The sequence below is a fragment of the Myripristis murdjan genome, chromosome 11 (assembly GCF_902150065.1).
Source record: "Myripristis murdjan chromosome 11, fMyrMur1.1, whole genome shotgun sequence".
In the NCBI taxonomy this organism is placed as follows: Eukaryota; Metazoa; Chordata; class Actinopteri; order Holocentriformes; family Holocentridae; genus Myripristis; species Myripristis murdjan.
The window spans coordinates 9,201,960-9,221,083 of record NC_043990.1 but is presented as its reverse complement, the minus strand read 5'-3'; the positions used below and the strand labels follow the sequence as shown (position 1 = coordinate 9,221,083).

General features: G+C 40.3%; 1 protein-coding gene across 4 annotated transcripts; it reads left to right on the top strand.

Moving 5' to 3' along the window:
- The first annotated feature begins 283 nt into the window (after positions 1-283).
- Positions 284-18,885, top strand: sfpq (splicing factor proline/glutamine-rich). Of its 4 annotated transcripts, none has more exons than XM_030063355.1 (12): positions 284-1,087; positions 2,115-2,303; positions 2,392-2,693; positions 2,965-3,060; positions 3,529-3,725; positions 3,958-4,042; positions 4,273-4,390; positions 4,496-4,544; positions 5,150-5,259; positions 17,966-18,016; positions 18,392-18,467; positions 18,765-18,885. In XM_030063355.1, exons 1-10 carry the CDS (start codon positions 443-445, stop codon positions 17,990-17,992), a joined length of 1,818 nt encoding a protein of 605 aa, XP_029919215.1. In that variant the 5' UTR covers positions 284-442; the 3' UTR covers positions 17,993-18,016; positions 18,392-18,467; positions 18,765-18,885. The 4 variants fall into 4 exon arrangements, with proteins under 4 accessions (XP_029919215.1, XP_029919213.1, XP_029919214.1 ...); XM_030063353.1 differs by having other exon boundaries at positions 8,290-18,016; XM_030063354.1 differs by having other exon boundaries at positions 5,132-5,259.
- The last annotated feature ends 239 nt before the right edge of the window (positions 18,886-19,124 follow it).

Here is a 19,124-nt window from a genome sequence, read left to right as displayed (position 1 = left end):
TTTTTGGCTAATTTTTCTCATGACAATGTAACCTTTTTGAGGAACACAAAGAGTAATTTAAAAAAAAAAAAATCTATTATATGGTCCTATTAAATTTTTTAAATCCAAAAAGCAAAATGTAAGTGACTTCAAACTTTCATTAGCGAAATCATAAAATAAGTTATAATAATAAAGGAATATTTGGGGCTGTTTTGATTTGAAAGAGAGCCGAGAGCCCGCCTTTTCCGGCCAACGGACCAATTAGGGAGACGGGGCGGGACTTCTTTTTATTGGGTCACGAAGGCTTCATCGTCACCGTCCATCGCCATTTTGAGGTTTTGGAGAAGACGACCTACATACGAGCAACGTCGGAGGAAACGGTCGTTAACATACACGGTTTCCTCAACGTCGTGTTTCATCTTTTAATTTGATTACCCTTCAAGGTAATTTTAAGACATCATAAATGTCTCGGGATAGGTTTAACGTTAACAGACCCCGCGGCGGCGGTGCGATGAATAACTTCCAGCCACGCAGGGGTGGCGGCCCCGGCGGCCCGATGCGAGGCGGACTGATGGGAAACCCGAATTTCAGGAGTCACCCTTTCCAGAACCAGAACAGAGGAGGGCATGTCGGTAACAACTTGAACAAGCCACCCGGCCAGGGACCACAGACGGCTCCCCAAAAGCCGCAGCCGCCGCAGTCCTCCGGGATCATCCCTCCGCCGACCCCGGGCCCGGCCCTGACGATGAAAGGCCCCATGCAGCAGCAGCAAGAGCAGCAGCCGCGGAAGCCGCCGGCGCAGTCGCCCCAACCGAAAATCCAGTCACCGCCGCCGAAACCCAACATATCGTCGCCCCCGCCGAACCAGGCTAACAGGAACCAGAACCAGAAACCAAATTTATCGTCGCCTCCACCGAACCAGGCCAACAGGAACCAGAACCAGCAGCAGAAACCGTCGGTTGGAAACGTTAACGGACAGCAGAAAGCACAGCCGCAGCAAGGCCCCAAGCCGTCGCCACAGCAGGGCCAGAAGTCCGGGGACTCGGCCAATAAACCACAGCAGAAGCCCACAGGTGACACCCGGCAGCCAGACGACAGCCAGCCATCGGTTTGTAACGGTTTATATTATTTAGCACCGTCTTATATAATGTTTTTGTACTGTTGTGTGTGTGTGGGGGGGGACAAAGCAGGACACCGATGGAAAAATCAAAAGATCAAAGATTTGTAGGCCACAGCTGCCCGAGTGGGCGGAGTTTAACTGGTAGGGTATGTTGGATTGTTATTGATTTGGCCTGTTGGGGCTTCGCAGCTGTGTTGCCGGGACAAGGCGGGTAGAGAAACGTGCGCACCTTTCTTTTAGTCGTAGTCGATATCCGCCATCTTGTGCTGAATGTGAAATCTCGTCCCCTTGTATGCGCACCTTTATCCCCAAAGCATGGCGGAGATACGAAATAATTAATCTACGCACGATTTCCACGGCCTTTCCTTAATGGTAGCCATAACCAGCTTATGGTTTTTTTTCCCCCCAGTAATCCAAAAATGGCCACACACAATGAAAAACATGTGTCGTCTATCTTAGAGAGAAATGACCCCCTGTGCATGTATGAGACATGCATGTCCGGAAATGGCAATAAAGGCAGTCAAATCCTTCTTGATCGCTGTAAATTTAGTTTACTTTTATTGATCCTCCGCGGGGTAATTCATAATGATGCAGTAGCATTAAGTTAGCATAAGACCCTGAAATGCAGTAGATGTAGGTAAATAGCCACCGTTGTATAAGACAGTAAAACGAGTCCAGAATACTAAGGTTTTTTGTTTCAGGACACTCATGTATAGACATTCCATTCATATCTGAATATTTCAAATTTTTCTGTCCCTTCCATCTGAGTCATTTTTTAATGAAGTTGTGACTGTGAAAGTTGAAATCAAGTTTGGAGCCGCTAATTGTGTGTACTTGACTGAAAACTCAATGGATGCGGTCCTTTTTTTTTTTTTTTTTTTTTTTTTTTTTTTTTGAACAAGTGACCATGTTTGTTTTTCTGTATTGCTGGTTTTAGTTTTATTATGTTATACTCGTGGAAAATTAGGATAATGTTTGGCTGATATTATTATTATTGCTTTTTTATTATCTGCAGGAATTTAAGGCAACACTGTCCATGCTGTTGAAGCCTGGTGAGAAGACATACACACAGAGGTGCCGTCTGTTCATCGGCAACCTGCCTAACGACATCACAGAGGAAGAGTTCAAGAAACTATTTGCAAAATATGGAGAACCCAGTGAGGTCTTCATCAACAAAGGCAAAGGCTTCGGTTTCATCCGTCTGGTAAGAAACATTGAGTTTAGACTAGTTTATGACAACACCAAGCCTTTGTGTTTGAGTACAAACACTTCTCCTTTTTTTGTTGTCACAGGAGTCCCGTGCTTTAGCAGAGGTCGCAAAGGCTGAGCTGGATGACACCCCGATGAAAGGCAGGCCACTGCGGGTTCGCTTTGCCACACATTCTGCAGCTCTGTCTGTGAAAAACCTGTCGCCATTTGTGTCCAATGAGCTATTGGAAGAGGCTTTTTCACAGTTTGGCATGGTGGAGAGGGCAGTTGTTATTGTGGACGACCGCGGGCGGTCAACAGGAAAGGGCATTGTTGAGTTTGCCTCCAAGCCTGCTGCCAGAAAGGCCCTGGACCGTTGCAATGATGGTGTTTTTCTGCTCACCACGTAAGTGCAGCTGAAATTTGGGAAGCATCTGTTTGTGTGTATACCAGTAGACCTGTTACAGCTTTAAATAAGCATTATGATTTGTCTTTTCTTTGGTGCTACTTGTCAGTTTAGGGTTTTGTAGAAAAGAGACCAATGAAACAATAATGTGACGATGTGACATACCAGTTAATCGGCACATATCACACATTTTTTCAATAAAGAAGAGTATAAGGCATTCATATTTGTTTACTGAAACTATGATTATTCATGTTTTTCTTTGTGTTCACAGGTCACCCAGGCCAGTTATTGTTGAGCCTTTAGAACAGTTTGACGATGAGGATGGTCTTCCAGAGAAACTGGCACAGAAAAACCCCAGATACCAAAAGTAAGCACATCACTTCTCATTTGATATTTCTTAGATGTCATGATTGACTCATTTAATAACTGTTTGCTTTGCGTTGTGGGGTGGGGTGTGAACTGTGGACGGATGCAGGGAGCCCATCCTGTTTTTTGTGATGCAAATGATTCAGCTCAAATCACTTAAGTGACTGGCAGATGGTGTGATGTGGAAGTGGGTTTTTTGGTGGGGGGTGTAGGCAGCTGTTAGATCAATGAGCTTTTATCCACGGAACAGCAGATGTTTACCAAGGGATTTAATTCCCATCAGGTCCACTCACAATTTAAAAAAAAAAAAAGATATGTACTACTGTTTTAGGATTTTCATCTGACTGGGCAGAAATAAACAGTTCATCTTCAGTGTTTTTGTATCTTACTTTCTGATTATAGAATCACTGCGTAAGGCCCATTTCAAAATTATAGTTGCATTAAAAGTCATTTTACGTTTTGTCTGCAGAGAGCGAGAGGAGCCTCCCCGATTTGCTCGTCCAGGCACTTTTGAATATGAATACTCCAAACGCTGGAAGTCTTTGGATGAAATGGAGAAGCAGCAGAGGCAGCAGGTGGAGAAGAACATGCAGGAGGCCCGCGAGAAGCTGGAGAGCGAAATGGAAGATGCTTACCATGAGCACCAGGCCAACCTGCTCCGACAAGGCAAGTGTGGTGGCCTCGGGTTGAAAGGAATTGTTCTGCCAGTGAAATTTCAAGAAAAATTTACCACTACCTTTTATTAATGTCCAATTTCAGTGCTCTGTTCTTGATACATTCTTAAAGATTTTTTTATATACTAATCAGTCACCTCATGCAGTTTAGTTGTTTGAATTATTTATTTTCCACTGTCTCCATCACTTGGGAACACTTGATTGATTTTTATGTTTCCTTGCAGATCTGCTGAGGCGGCAGGAAGAGCTCCGGCGCATGGAGGAGTTGCACAGTCAGGAGATGCAAAAGAGAAAAGAGATGCAGCTTAGGTATTTATTTGCATAAGATTCTCATTTGGAGACAAACCATTTCCACATTTTGTAGTTGACATAGTTCCTCTCGGTGTACCTGTATAGCTTCATTTTGCAGGATTTGTTCTTATAAATTGAACATCTGGTTTTGTTTTTACCAATTCCTCCCATGAATCGTATTCTAAGGTGACTGACCGTGTTATTTTAATTGTTGAACTGACAATTAATTATTTTCTGTTTGTAAACAGACAGGAGGAAGAGCGTCGCAGGCGGGAGGAGGAGATGCTTCGCAAGAGAGAGCAGATGGAAGAGCAGATGCGCCGCCAGCGTGAAGAGAACTACAGAATGGGCAACTTCATGGACAGTGTGAGTGTAACTGCAAAACAAAAAAGCACAATACACAATGACTTGGTCTGATAACATGTTTATATGTATTTGAATGGTTTTCTTACCTCTGCTTTTATCTTGCAGAGGGACAGAGAAATGAGGATGAATCCTGGTGGAGCTATGGGCATGGCTGGTAAGAAATTATTCTTTTTATTAGATACTTATAGTTGAAGATTTTGTATATGTATGTTTTACAAAGCAATCTTTTATGAATGATCAAGTCCGCTTGCTTTTCACATGCTTACATGCCTCCACAAATTCTCAGGTTGGTTATATTTCCTTTAGAATACTGCAGTGTGTTATTTTGTTTTCAAAGTTTAGTTTTCATTATCGCCATACATCCAGCAGTCATTATTTGTTGCACAGTGTAGGTTGCACTGTAATTATATAGTAAATCTGTCGCAAGCTACTCTGTTCTGGAGTGGTAACCGGATGTAATAATGTGATGTAATAATGCACTAAAAGAGTTGGTTGGTGGAGAAATTGTCAAGTCAAGGAGCACAGAGCCTTTATTTTCTCCTACTTGACTTGACAATTTGGGATTTCACACTTTGTGAGCACTAGAAGAGTTGTTAGACATTTATAAAATGAAGTGTGATTCCTATTTGAAGTTAAAATTTTCAGTTAGCTCCAAGCTCCTTTGACAACATTTGGCCTCAAAAAGGCTTTCTCTGACTGTCTTCGTTTCTGACATCTGTTTTTCAAATGTGTGACATGTAGTCATGTCATCTCTGTTAGACATGTCCTTTGGCACACCAAACCAGAAGTTCCCCATGGGTGGAATGGGCTTTGAGGGACAACAGGGAATGGGGGGACCTTCACCTGGAGGCATGATGGGCAACGAAATGGTAACGTATCCCACTTTGGGGAATTTCTTTTTTAGAATTAAAAGTAGTAGTTTGTGGTTGGCTTTTCTTCTTGTTGGAAGTTGATTATTAAGCCCCGAAGGCTGCTGGTTGAGTGAGAGCTGTGAATATGATGAACTGTTTGTGCTCCCAGCTGTCTTCAGATGGCTTGCTTCATGTTGAGGCTGTCATATATGCTGCCTAGGGTTTCTTTCAATGATGAGCCAAGCCCCATCAGTTCCGTTCACCAGAGTCTTGCTGCTTTCCTGCCAAGAAACAGTCAGCCTGCACTAAAATAGAAGGATTTACTCTCCAGTGTGTTCTCTGACAGCTGTAGACCGACTTCAGTGGCTCTGCTCACCCTTGTAAAACACTGCAGTCATGTAGTGGACCCTTATTGCAAGCCCTGTCTCCTGTGAGCTGGACAGGCACTTTTCTTGGCAAGAGGAAGAATGGCATCTGTATTTTATTTTTTGTTATACTTTTTTTTTTTTTTAATCTGTTGGTGTTATGGGTATCTAGCCATAAAACCACATTTTCATACTGTACCAACACCTTCATGCATTAGCTGCCGTGAGAGGGAATCAGGTGGTATATGAAGAACCTGTGTGTATTTCAGGCGGGCAGTGTGAAATCCTTTGCAAAGCTTCTCTGTGAACTCTTTTTGTGGCATGATGTAGGGAATTATTTCTCCTAGGCTAGCAGCTTGTACCCTTAACAAACTTCTTTTTGGACCCGAGCAATTCAAATATTTTTAGTGCAGGTTGACAGTTCACGGCATTATGTCTCATACTTGAACACTTTGTTTACAAATGGAAAACATTTTGAACTGATGGGGCAGGCACAGCCTTGTTGACTCTTCCTGCTTAGGCTTACACCCTTGTTTACTGGACCTGAATTAGTCTAATTTCATATGCGGCCTAAGTCCTGTGCTAATTTGCCATAGAACTGGCGGACTCATAGTAGCAATGTTGGCTGCAAAGATGGTAAGATGTGTGTTTACCTCGTACCGTATATCCTAATGAAAACTGTTTCCAAGATAGTTTTGACCTTATGAGTGATGCAAAAATACAAAATGTGGACATGTTAGCTGTTATTACACTACATACACATTTACAGGTTTTGCTGTTGTTGTGGATTATTTGGTAATATTTGCTTAACTTGAAAAGTCGCTTTGGATTCATACCCTTTGAGAGAGGTTTTTCCTCAGTGGGAATTAAAAATGGTTTTCAGGTTCAAGCCTGTAGAATAAAGACCCTTTGAGGTGATCCAGGTTTATCACCTATGAATTTGCAGTAGGTGTGTAGCTTTGACATACCCACTATCTCATTCATACTTGGGTTGGGCGGTAATATTGTACACTGGGGTAATGGCAAAGGCAATTTAAAAAAAAAAAAAGGTTTTTACTTACAGTGTCAGCAGTTACCAACAAATATAGAAGAAGCTTTGAGCAAAATTTGCAGCCAAAAACAGAAGTAATTAAATTTTTAATCATAATTACAGTTAAACACCTTCTACTTCTGCTCCCCGAGCTGGGCCTTTACAATAAAGAGTAGCCTTTACTGCAGGAGATGCACAGCTACATCAACAGAAATTTCCCCAGTAATTATTCTGTCCCAATGGTAGTCTCACATAATGCTAAATGTGTAGCTTAGCCAGCACGCTAACTAGCTGCTGTTCCCTGTTTAATCACTACGGTTGACCGAGAGAACTGTTTTAGATATTGTTCAGACAGGGCAAACTCATTTTCATCGAATGTTGACATCTGTATTAACATTGTTTTACTATGAAAGCACAGTAAAATGTGTTGGGAACACCACCTTGTGGTGGGAGACGATGTATAGCAGTGAACATGCTAGATCAGCATAGAAATTATCCCTCAAATTCCTTAATGTTTTTGAATGGGTCAGTATGTCCCAGGAAAATTAGAGGAACTTCTATCCGTAACAAAGTTTGGATACCGCCCAACCCTAATTTATACTTTGGTAAAGCCTAGCAAAGGCATTTGATAATTTTGTTGGCTAAACCAGTTGATGTTGGATTATCCAGTTCAAGACATATTTTTCTTTTTAATTTTACAATTCCATTGAATTGTAGCCAAACCTGGTTGCTAGATTTGTGGTAAACTGAAGTCTGCCTTCTCCAGTGTATTTGTTTTTGTTTCTGTGTCACGAAATGTCTTTAAATCAACATATACAGTGCACATTCATGAACCAATGACTGTGATGTTGGAAAAAGTGTGCTGAATGACTTGTGTAATGTTGAATTTAGCTGTGCCAAAGCTCCAAAACTCTACAGGTGTATAAACTGGCATGCTCATAGTTTTCCTTTAGTGAAAGATCTCTGGCTGTTCCCAAATCATTAATTCAGCATAGACCCAGCATTATTTTTTTTAAGTACGTGATCAATAACCTGCAGTTTTCACACTTAAATCCTGCTCAAAACATTTGACTGTATTGACCAGAGACTCCTTACACTTCTTACAATGAAAAATACTTTTATATTTACCGCCATTTTTTCCTTTTTGTAAAGGAACTTTTAGATCTTATTGTTACTAGAGAGAAAGATTTCTTTGGTGGGTCTTGTGTTTTTTAATACCCCATACCCCCATATGTTTCGACATTAAACTTTTAAATGATGAAGAGGTGAATCTGGTCAGCATTTACGAAATGCTACACCTGCTGCCAGTAGTGGACGATACTAGACCATTCTTTGGCATGCAGTGGACATCATGTTAGGGAGGCATTGACTAACGAAAGCATTACCCTTTCTTCCTTCTCCGTATGTAACCCGTGGCACCTGTGGACCTTCATATTGGAATGAACCGTACCTTCGGATGTGTCTCCTGCTGGTTGTGTTGTAAATCTGCTCACAATCATTAAACAAACCACCTCTCTTACCATGCCTTATACCCCCCCTCCCCTGACTATGGACATGAACTGTGTGCTCTTGCACTCACACCACTCCGCTCCTAATTCCTTGCACCTCCGATATGCCTTCCTGGCAAATTGCCCTCCCCCTTCCCCCCCACAGCGCAACGAGCGCTTCCCCCAGGGCGGTCCTAGAGGAATGGGTCCTGGTAACCCAGGCTTTGGCAGGGTCCGCGAGGAGTTTGATGGACCTGCTAAGAAACCCCGTTTTTAAAACTTGCCCTGTCACTCTCCTAGCAGCACTAATTGTGTAGGTCCCCCTAAAATATGTTGAGTCATATCTGTTGTATTTAAGTTTAAAGTGTTGCTGCATTTTAGCCTAAAGACTTACTCATTTTATGGCAAGTTCGGTATTTTCCATTTTTATTTTGTATTTTGGCTATTGTGGAAAGATAGATCACCCACTTGTGATCCATTAGTGCTATCTGACCATGTATAATTTTCTTTCTAGTTGTATCATGCTCTGTGAGTCGTCGTGAAATGAAAATTGTAACATTTTTCTCACCTTTCTATCTATGGCTGTGTTTTGTGCCATAAGTTTGAAGTAAAAGCATGTGTTGCAATAAAGACAAATTGGTCCTATTGGAAGAAACTTTAACATTTATTCTCAAAACAAGTCGAAACATTTCTACCACAAAAAAAAAAACTACAGTCTTTTCCAAAAAGAAATTCTACAAATGAAATTAAACTCACAAAATGATATTTTTAAATTGGATGTAGCCTATGTACAGCCTCCTCATTTCAACAGTCATTAACACACAATGTACAGTTTAGGTATGTATTTTTCCAGATTGGAGTTATTCTTTTGTGCAGCTGGTAGCAGAATTTCAATTCAGTTAGACATATTTTGGGTTGTAATATGAAATAGTAACCGAAGGAACCCATAAGGGAGTCTACAAGGAATCCCATCTTATAGCAAGTATTGTCAAGGAATTGACATTGTTAAAATATTTAAATCAAGCATCCAAACCTTAGTTACTATTTCCCAATTAGAGTATATAGTAGCACAAGACACTGTTGCCAGGAATAAATCGCAGCATTGTTTTGATTGACAGAAGCCGAATTTTGCCGCTGCTTCATATGCATGTAATCTCACCAGAAATCGAAACAAAAATTTGACAATTCTTTTAGCAAAAATGACAAGATATAGGTTTTTAGGTTTCATCTCTCCTGTACATCACATGTACAAAGTACCACTATTAAAATCTGATTGCAACAAAATTTAAGATGTCAAAGTAAATATGCTATGTTTAATCTCATACTTAATGATTTTTGAGGTATTACAGTTACAATTTTACAGTAGCATTTTGTAGCTTACATGAGATACCAGTAGAACAGGAGACCTTGTTGTTGCACATTGCATTGTGGGTAGTAGTGGACATTGTTTATGTCATGCTGTTTACATTCATTAAGCTCACAGCAGCTATGAGAGCATAGCAACAGAGCAACAAAAAAAAAAAGAAAGAAAAAAAAAAAAGATACCCTACAAATGAACCGGGCAAACAGCAAATGCAGGATTCGTTACTTAGAGATTTTAACCAAGAGGCTGGTAACTCTGCCTAGAAAATGAAAAAAATCGAATGGGCTGGATCCATATGAGCACAAATGGTGGACCGGTGAATGAAACACTTTGTAAATGTAGTCTCAATCTAGCAAAGCCTCCTTGCTAGTTCAGCAATCCGACAGCACTTTGCTTTCAGGCTGGAAAAGCCTGGTTATCATTTGGTCTCCACTGTAGCTTCTATGACATAAAATACCACAATGCCTTGCTTCTCTCACCTGTGCTCACATCACGATCCCGTTCTCTGTATACATTTTCGGAGGCAGCTGATATCGCCGATGTACGGAATGACCTCCGGGAAAAGAGGCTGTTAATCTTATCCATTTGCAGAAGTCATACTGAACCACCACACTATTACTGAGCTGTAAATGGTGGCAAGAACAGATCTCCTTCACAGGGACGTCCAGAGTTTGAAGAATTGTCGGTGCCTCATGGAGTGCCCTGGTTTTCAGTCAGATAACTAAACAGGATCAACACTCGGCCCCCCTTGAAGTGGAATTTTTGCCTAGATTTTGCTGATGAACCCTTGGATTAACTTTTCTCTAATTTTGTTGTACTTTCTGCCAAGAAACACCATGTTTTTTCAGGCACGTGGAATGAAGATGAGCGGGTGGTAGTTGGATCAAGTTTAGAAGTGGAAATATGAGCATAATTATTGACAAATGGCTCTCTTAAAAAGGAATCTTTAGAGTTCAGAAATGGCTTGTGCATTGCCTCGACACAACACCATACACCAGTGAGAAAGATCTGGTAATAAAATGCAGAAATACACAAATAGGCAATGGAATTTAAGTGAAACTGAATGGTGCTGTGTATTTTTGGAAGTTGCTAGTTTGATGTTTTTTGGAAAGAATATGCTGAGAGAATTTGGTGTACATCTGAGCATGGAAACATAAATCCAGCACAGCACCTTTTGGTAACAAGTGTTGCTCAAGACCTCAGATGCCAGCACATAGGCAACGGAAAATGATCTGTGTCTGTTGTGGCAGCATATTGTGAGTAATTAAGTTTGTGGCTTCTCCATAGTTGGCTCACATTTACATAGCCCATATTATCAAGTATTGGGAATCTGTTAAGACTTGCAACTTGATTTCAATGTACAGGGCTATTATTTGTTGAAAAAAAATCTCAATTAACAATAGTTATGACAATTTCACAATTTAGCCTAGCTGACAAATACTTTTTTAATATAATTTTTGTTATACTTTAGTTGGGAATTGAAACTAAAGTTATTCTAAGACAAAGCAGGACCATTTCAAAGTCCAAAACACAGGTTTACAGCTACAATGTAAGGGGAACCACAGGTTTACTATTAAAGGAACTGTACTTTGGTTTCTCCATTACTCTACCATGGTCTTTTCTATTTCAGAGTAGTGGTCCTAGCTACCACATGTATTTTTAGAGTACGGCTTCCAACATATGGTTTGTTTGTTTTACATTGCCCAAGTATAGGGCCCTATGAAATCCATTGAAATTTATTCTAGATTACTCTTTATTTTTTCCCAAATTTCATATTTTGCAATTAATTTTTTCCTGAATTCTTGTGTTTTAAGATTTAAATACATTTTGTCATCACAGAGAATGTCTACTTGTGGTGAGTGAACAAAATTTCAACAATTCAAATTTATTGAAAATTAATGACTTTGTGACACAACATTGCACTATTTTTTTTATTTAGCAAAGAAAGTATTTCAGTATATTGACAAAACAAAACATTTCCTTTTGCAAAGTGCTTCACATCTCAGCCTCACATTATAACTGAAAAACAGTGCATCTTTTTTGTTAAAAAAAAAAAAAAAAAGTGTTTCACATAAAGTTCCTCAGAATTTTTTGGATGACTTGGCCTTGTGGCCTTGTGTCAGGACCTCTGTGACTTGACTGTGTGTGTGAGTGTGTGTGAGTGTGTGTGTGTGAGTGAGGAGCCGAGCCCTGCCCTCAGTGAAACACAGACTGCAAATAACAAGCTGCAGCATTGTTTTTTTTCCTGTTGATTCGGCTTAGGCGTTGTGAGCGACGATTACAATAGTAGTTCAAATGGTCGGGAAAATCCTGTTTTTTTTTGTTTGTTTTTTTAAATTGCATCCTTATTTTGGCTTTTTCTCACAATATTCTCCATTTTACAGTTGTGATTCCATTTTCATTATCAAATTACATGATTCAGTCCTTGTTTCCCGCATCATGGAAATAAGAAGGGCTTGTGTAGAGGCATGTTTTTTTTGTTTGTTTGTTTTTTAAATCCTCAAATCACTTCTAAATAATGATGCAATCTTTCTGAGACAGTTAATGTAGTTGTCTCTAATTAATCTGAGGATGTGAAAAGATACTTTGGTCAAATGCTCTCTTTGATGAAGCAGTTTTCTTTGAGTAGGAATCATTTTTCTGAAGGCCACTTTTCTCTCAAAATTGACAAGCTGTAGCTTTTCAGGGTTTATTGTTAACAGTTTTCTCTCACTGTTGTAGATGAGCACTATTCAGGTGAATGCAGCTGTCCCATGGCTCTTTCTGGACAGCATTGGGATATGTAAAGATGCATGCTTTAAAGGCATCTCATAGAAGTGATTTCTTTAATCATATAGCATCTATAGCCTATGTTAAATACCACCAATATGTGGGAGGAGTGAAAAAATGCAGCAAAGGAAGAGTGCAACTATTTATTTAGTGCTCTTTGTGCACAGTGAAATACAATACAGAATTTTAACATAATACTTGGCTATTTAAGGGTTTTGTGCCTAGCTTACAGTGCATCCCCTGGAAGGGATTTTGTTTCTTCACATTGCATCTGAAAACCCTGCAAAACAAGGAGGACTACACGTACTTGGATGGATTTGGTAATACAATTGGATACCATGAAGTACAAATCTGAAAACTTGTAATGTTATGTCTTGTGTTTTGGTGTTGTGTACATTTCTTCCTTAACAGGTTTGACCATCTTGAAAGGTTTTGGACTATGAGAAAGGAAATTCCAAACCAAGAAATCCTAAGTTGATGGTACCCACAGGCTTAGTAAGATTGTCATTCAACCAGTGTACTGAAGAAGAGTCCTGTTGATCTGGCTTGTTGACAGAGAGCAATCCCTTTAGAAGACTGTACAGGACCTACATTTTGAAACTTTTTAAGCAATTACTGATTGTGACTGTAGAGCTTGATCTAATGGAAAAGGTGGAGGTTCGGGACTTTAACATTTGGCTGTTACACCTTTGGCAAATTTAACATTTTAACAAGATTCATCTGACACTGTTAAAGGCTACACAAAAACTATGCAGTGGTGCTAAAAAAAGAATACCCACTATGGCCAACGCAGTTTCAGTGGAGTACAGGTGATAGCAAAGGTACAACAGATCTCACTGTAGTGATGATTTAAAAAAAAAAAAAAAAGGTGTAGCCACTTGTGTATTGATTAAAGCTATGTTAATACTATACACATAGAATAATATTACATACTTGAAAGGGATGGTTAAGTGAAAATTTTTGTCATCACTGGTTGCAGAAAACATCATGAAGCTGAAAATCTGAAGTCCTTTCTGTACACAGAGAGGCCTATTGTTTGATTTCTCCTCAGTCGATGGAGCTGTTTTGCTGGGGATTGAAAGCTACTTTAACACAGGAGTGGCGGGTCCAATCAGACCATGGCCTCAGTTTTTATTCCTCCCACCTGTTTGATCGACTGCCTTCAACTGTACTGCTGAACTTCCAAAATTTAGGTTATTAGTAAGTGAGCTCCACAGTGGTGTTTACCATGAACTCAATTGTTGGTTGGTCTTACCAAACAATATCCACATACTAGAATGGGAGCTAAAACCCATCCAACTCAGTTGGAGTGTATTGCTGTAGAAAGGTTAGCCAATAAAACTCCATTTTATTAGTTACTGAGTTTTTGAGAAACTTCAAAACCTGTGAATGGGGATAGTCATTGAACACACTAAAAGAAAATTGTTTTTAACTGGGTTTATAATCTTTTTAAATTTTAGCAAAGTGTGTCATTATTTGCACATCTGTTTGCACCATGGATCTGCTAGACAGCTTGTTAATGCCCAGATTCACTATTACAGCCTTATTTGCTGTGCTTACACTAAGCCCCCACACCAACCCCCCCTCCTCTTTAGCCCCCCACCCCACTAGAAAAGCCTCTGCACGCAGCTCCTCCTCAGTGGCATTGCTACCTGGTTGTTTTTAGCTTAGTGATGGCTGTGGCGCATAGTCAATTTGAAAACAACAGACCAGCTACCAGCTATTCAATTGTTTAGCTGGACAGACCAAAATATTTGTCACAGAAACTAGCAGAAAGCAAGGGGAAACACAGGTCAACTATGGATTGGCCTTTGAAAGGTGGCATGTACTGAGATCCATAAAAGGACTGAAAACTGATGCAGATGTCGCCCTGTTTCTTCTGGATGAGTAATAAGTTGACCTACATTATCGCAGACTTTTTTTCTGTAAAGCCCTTTGGGACAAATTTGTAATTTGTGATTCTGGGCTATACAAATAAATAAAATTGAATTGAAATCGAATTGAATTTGGGTTTGGGTGGGAATAGAGCGATTTGATCGATATTTAATGACAAACACAGCTGGGATCACTGTTATTCTCCAGTTGCAAGGAGTCCATTAACGCAGCTTTAACACCCTCTCCTGCCCCAGATTCTTTGTTATGCAAGTAATTTATACACAGGCTAAAGAGTATTGGCACAAAAAGTATTTGGGAGAGGGGTCACCTTCTCCCGTTGACCTTAAAAAGACTCCTTGCACTGAGTCACTTTAAAGTGCCCTGGAACGTTTACATTTTGGGTAGAATAGAATGAAAATAGGTAGTTATTTCCCAACCTCATCTCTTCAGCAACCTACCAATCACAGGAGTTCCATGCACCTTACTGTTGAGGAGAGAATGCCATGTTGTGCGTGTGTTTGTGAGTGTGTGCTACATGTCTTTTCGAGTACGTGAGGGGTGCTCTAGCTGCTGTCAGCCAGCTTGTCACAGACAGGCTGCCCCATTCCACACTAGAGGCTCTTCCCGGCCTTTGGGTTACGTTGACGATGAGTAGTTCTGCAGAAGTCAGTGGACAGTAAAGCCTGGACTTGTTTGCACTGCAGCCAGAGGTATGCTTACACAGATCAGCGAGGTAAGTGTCCCATCCATGTTTTTGATTTAAGATGCACAATCCCCCACAACTTGTCTTGTTTCTCTCCTCAAATGCTGTGTCACTATGTAAAGTGACACTTACAGGGCTTCTGGCATGACACTTCTGAAGAATGGACTCACAGTGCAGAACTATATTCTTCTACCTCTTTTATGTGGACTTGTGGCAAAACAATGTGTGTTTTAGCTTGTACACTGTGTGTGTGTGTGTGTGTGTGTGTGTGTGAGAGAGAGAGATCACAGTACTTGGGGTTCCATGTATATATGAAAAGCATTGTTTGTGGATGGCTGAGTCACTGGTTCATTACTGAGTGTGTAGACAATGTATTGACTTTGGCATCACAGAACTGCAACATCCGTCATCAGTACTCTTTATTCCCTCTTATCAAAGAGTGTAAAACGTCTCTTGCAGCGCAAAGACACATTGATTTGGCTGTGGGTTGGGGTTTCTTTGCAGTTTTGAAGTGAAAATGTGACATACCTTATGGGTTTGTCTGGGTGGGATTGTGAACATTCATGAAAATGGTTTTGTTAAAAGTCAGAGATGCATAATTGTGTAAGGCATGCATCATGCAGTGTGCCTGTACTTTGATCCTGACATCACAAACTCTGCAACCTTTGACTGGTATTTTTGTGTAGATGGGGTTGGGAGTGCTTTCAATTTATTTTTCTCTTTGCTGATGCTTACAGTTAGTTGAAACAGCTGCTCATTTCACAGTCTAAACTGCCTTTTTCAGTTCATAAACCAAACCTTCATGCGTTTGGAACAGTACTTAAATCCAGAGATTTTATCTTTGTGTTTCTTAGGGTTTGATATTTGGCAGTTTCTCACTGTCCTTAAAAGCAATGATGTACATTTTAGGGCAGTTAAGTTAAAATTTGCTTGATGTTATTTTTCCAATCAACATTCAGCTGGTTCCCTTTTTATCAAGGCCTAGGTCTTAGCATTCTGTCAACAGAGCATTTTATTCTTTTCTATGTACAAACAGGAAATTACTTAGCGGTTCATTTTGTGACAAGTTTGTTTTTTTTGAAGGCCAGTACAAAGATATTAAGCATCTGTTGAGGACTGACTGCAGTCTACTGAACATTTGAAGCAGTTAGATTGCAGGGGGTGGTTGGCAGCATGGAATTAACCCCCTTTCGCCTTCAAAAGGAGCAGTGACTGATGCATGTGAATACTCACCAGTTGCTCTCACCATTCTACCACTAAACAAGATGGCATCTGAATAATAGTTGTAAGCTAAAGTAGCTGACAACAGAAATTTACCAACATTTAGCTGGTGTTAACCTCCCATCCTGCCTGGCAGGCAGATGTTTGTGGAATAAAAGCACATGTCGGCATGTGTAGTTTTGCCCCTCAGTTACATTTTGCTGGATAGGTCGGCTCACCTCGTATGGAGCCGTGCATCAAAATGTGTTTCTGCTCTCAGCCCTTGAATAATCTGCTCAAAATGGTACTTGTTTTTCTACTCCTCTCTCTTCTTACCTTTCTCATATTTTTGCCATTCTACCTGTCACATCTGAATATCCTTGTCATGCCAGTGACCAGCCAACCATTTTGTAAAAGGTTCTCAGTTCATTAGGACTGTGGCAATTCCCTCTGTTGCTTGTACTTAGGAGCTGTTTTGTAGCTGTACAGAAACAGTGCTGCTACCTGGAGTATGTGGTGCTCCACACCTCTGTTGGACCTTCGTCTGTAAGAGCAAATTGCAATCTATCCAAGAAATGCAATGAATGCAGCCCTAGAGGCTGTCAGGATGTGTCTGTCTGCACTGTGATCCATTTTCTGATTTTAAGTCATCAGTCTCAATTGGCCAAACTGCTTCCCTATTTCCTGACTTGGGAGTGTTATGCCAGAACTACCCTCCTGGCCTCCTACGGCCACTCCTGGGAACGGCAGGGCCTGCGGCCTGCAGGCTTTCTTCTGTACAAGGTTACTGTTCTGTTAAGGTGCTGCTCCCAGCTTGTTGCGGGTTATGCAGTAACATTCCTGACGTGTCAAGCTTACTTCTTCTTGGCATAGAATTTCCTTCTCCCAAGGTTTGCAAACTATTTGAATGTTGCAGTTGCTATGCCTTGACTTTTCCCTCATGCAGTTTCAGAATAGCAAATGCATCAGTTTGACATTAAGACGGCTTTTAAAACAACTGCGGTATTGGAGTTTTGTCATACCACATAACAATTTATTATACTTCACACAAAGTACACATTAACTGATGCTTACATACAATGACATACACTCTTTAATGCACACCTGTAAAGGACTCCTACAACCTTGACAGTAGTATAATGTACCCAAGTGTATAATTGGAAAATGTGTGTTTGCATTTTCATTTAATCTCCTTATGAAAACCACTGCTCACAGACACATTTACTACGTTAACATGCACACAAGGAACCAGATTATTATGAGTAAACATCTTGTGGCAAGAAACACCGCCACAAACACACTAGTCTGATTACTTAAAATCCCTGTGTACACACTCTCCCCAATAATTGAGCTCCCTGACTCCCTAAGATTCCCCGGACAGTTTCTGCTGCAGCCGGCAGAGACAGGAGCTGAGCTTTGCCCTTGTGGGTGTTAGCAGACAGTAGCAGATGGGTTTTTCGTGTCCTTATACTTTCATCATAGTTAACACTGACATCAATTTATTGAGCATCTATCACTGAACATATTGAACAGAGTTTTTACTCTACCAAGCGTGGTATATTTTGTTTTATTCCGCCAGTTTCCTTATCCACACCCTTTTTCCTGCCCACGCACACATGGAAAAGACAATTCAGAGATCCGAACTGTCTATATGTCCCAAAATCAGCTTTCCCAGACAGAAATCTAGCTGTGTTAACAGGATTTTTCTTAATCCCCTTAACCCCGGTAATGGAAACGGCATTTTCCTTTACATGGCGTTTGAGATATCTGTCCGTACGTGGTGAATAACCCAATAATTAAAGTGCATGTAAACACAGTGATTGAAAGAAACTGAAACACAGTGTGACACCTTGTCAAGATGATGGACTATTACTGGTATAAAACAGCTGATCAGTTCTCTACTGGGCTCTAATTGTTTGTCTCTTACCACAGGAGCCTCGACCGATAGAGGGAGGCTGAGAACCCACATCAAGAATAACCACGGTAAGCTCCTTGTTTATTAAAACAGACATTGACCTGCTTTTCCAGAAGTGTGGGTAAATTGCAGAAATATAGGGTGTTCTGGACATTTTGAAATTGCACAATACTGTAATAAAGACCAAGTCTTTAATTTTCTGAAAGTAGTCACTTTTTTTTTTTTAAGTGCCATAGTAGAATGTTACTTTTGTCATCTTAATTGTGAATATCCCATCTTTGAATGAAACTCTTCCTGTAGAAATGAATGACCCAGCCCATACGTGCTTTTCCCTCAGAGATCCACAACTAATACACCCTGACAGCTTCTGCCAGTGGGGAAAAATTGTTTAGGATAATTACTGATTGCTTGTTTTTCTTCTCCTTTTTATATGTAAAATGAAGACTGATGTGTGCTATAAAGCCAGAGCCGCAGGAGCCCTCAGGACCGCACTGTGCTGATGCCAGGATGATCTGCATGGTAGTTACTTTGCCAGTTATTTATGAGTGTAAAATTGTCTGTAGCACTTGAAATATTGTGCCATGTTTAAATTCAGTATGGCACATATACACCACAGAATGCTGGCCGAAATTATAGATGCTATCTATTGTCATAAAGTCTAAATGAAATGACATCTAAGAGCCTACTGCTTCCTTAATTGGTGGATTTTGTTCAAATTGTTTTTTTAGGGCAATGTAGAGAATGAACTATTAAAATTGTAAGAAAAGAAAAGCTGTATTTGATGAAAAATAAAAACGTTTTGTGCTTCTGTTTCAGGTGGCAGTGCAGCTGCAGTGCCAGGAGCCGTCCAGCAGAGGACGAGCAGCCAGCAAGTCCAGTCCAGTGGTTGGACTGTCCTCTCTTGCTTTTCAGTTTCAGAATAAATGATTTAAACTTACGTTGTGCTTGGGTTTTTTTATGCGTTTGATACTGATGATCTTTTATTCATTTAGTTTTGAGTTCCATCAGTCCTTAATTTCAACTCGGAGGAGGCTTTGACCTCTTAACAAGTGTGCCAAGAATATCAGACATACTTTATACGGATGAAAAACGGCAATAACAATAGAATATACAGCTAGAAAAGATAACATTAGATGAAAAGATCAAATAATACATGTAAAGACATGAATGAATAAT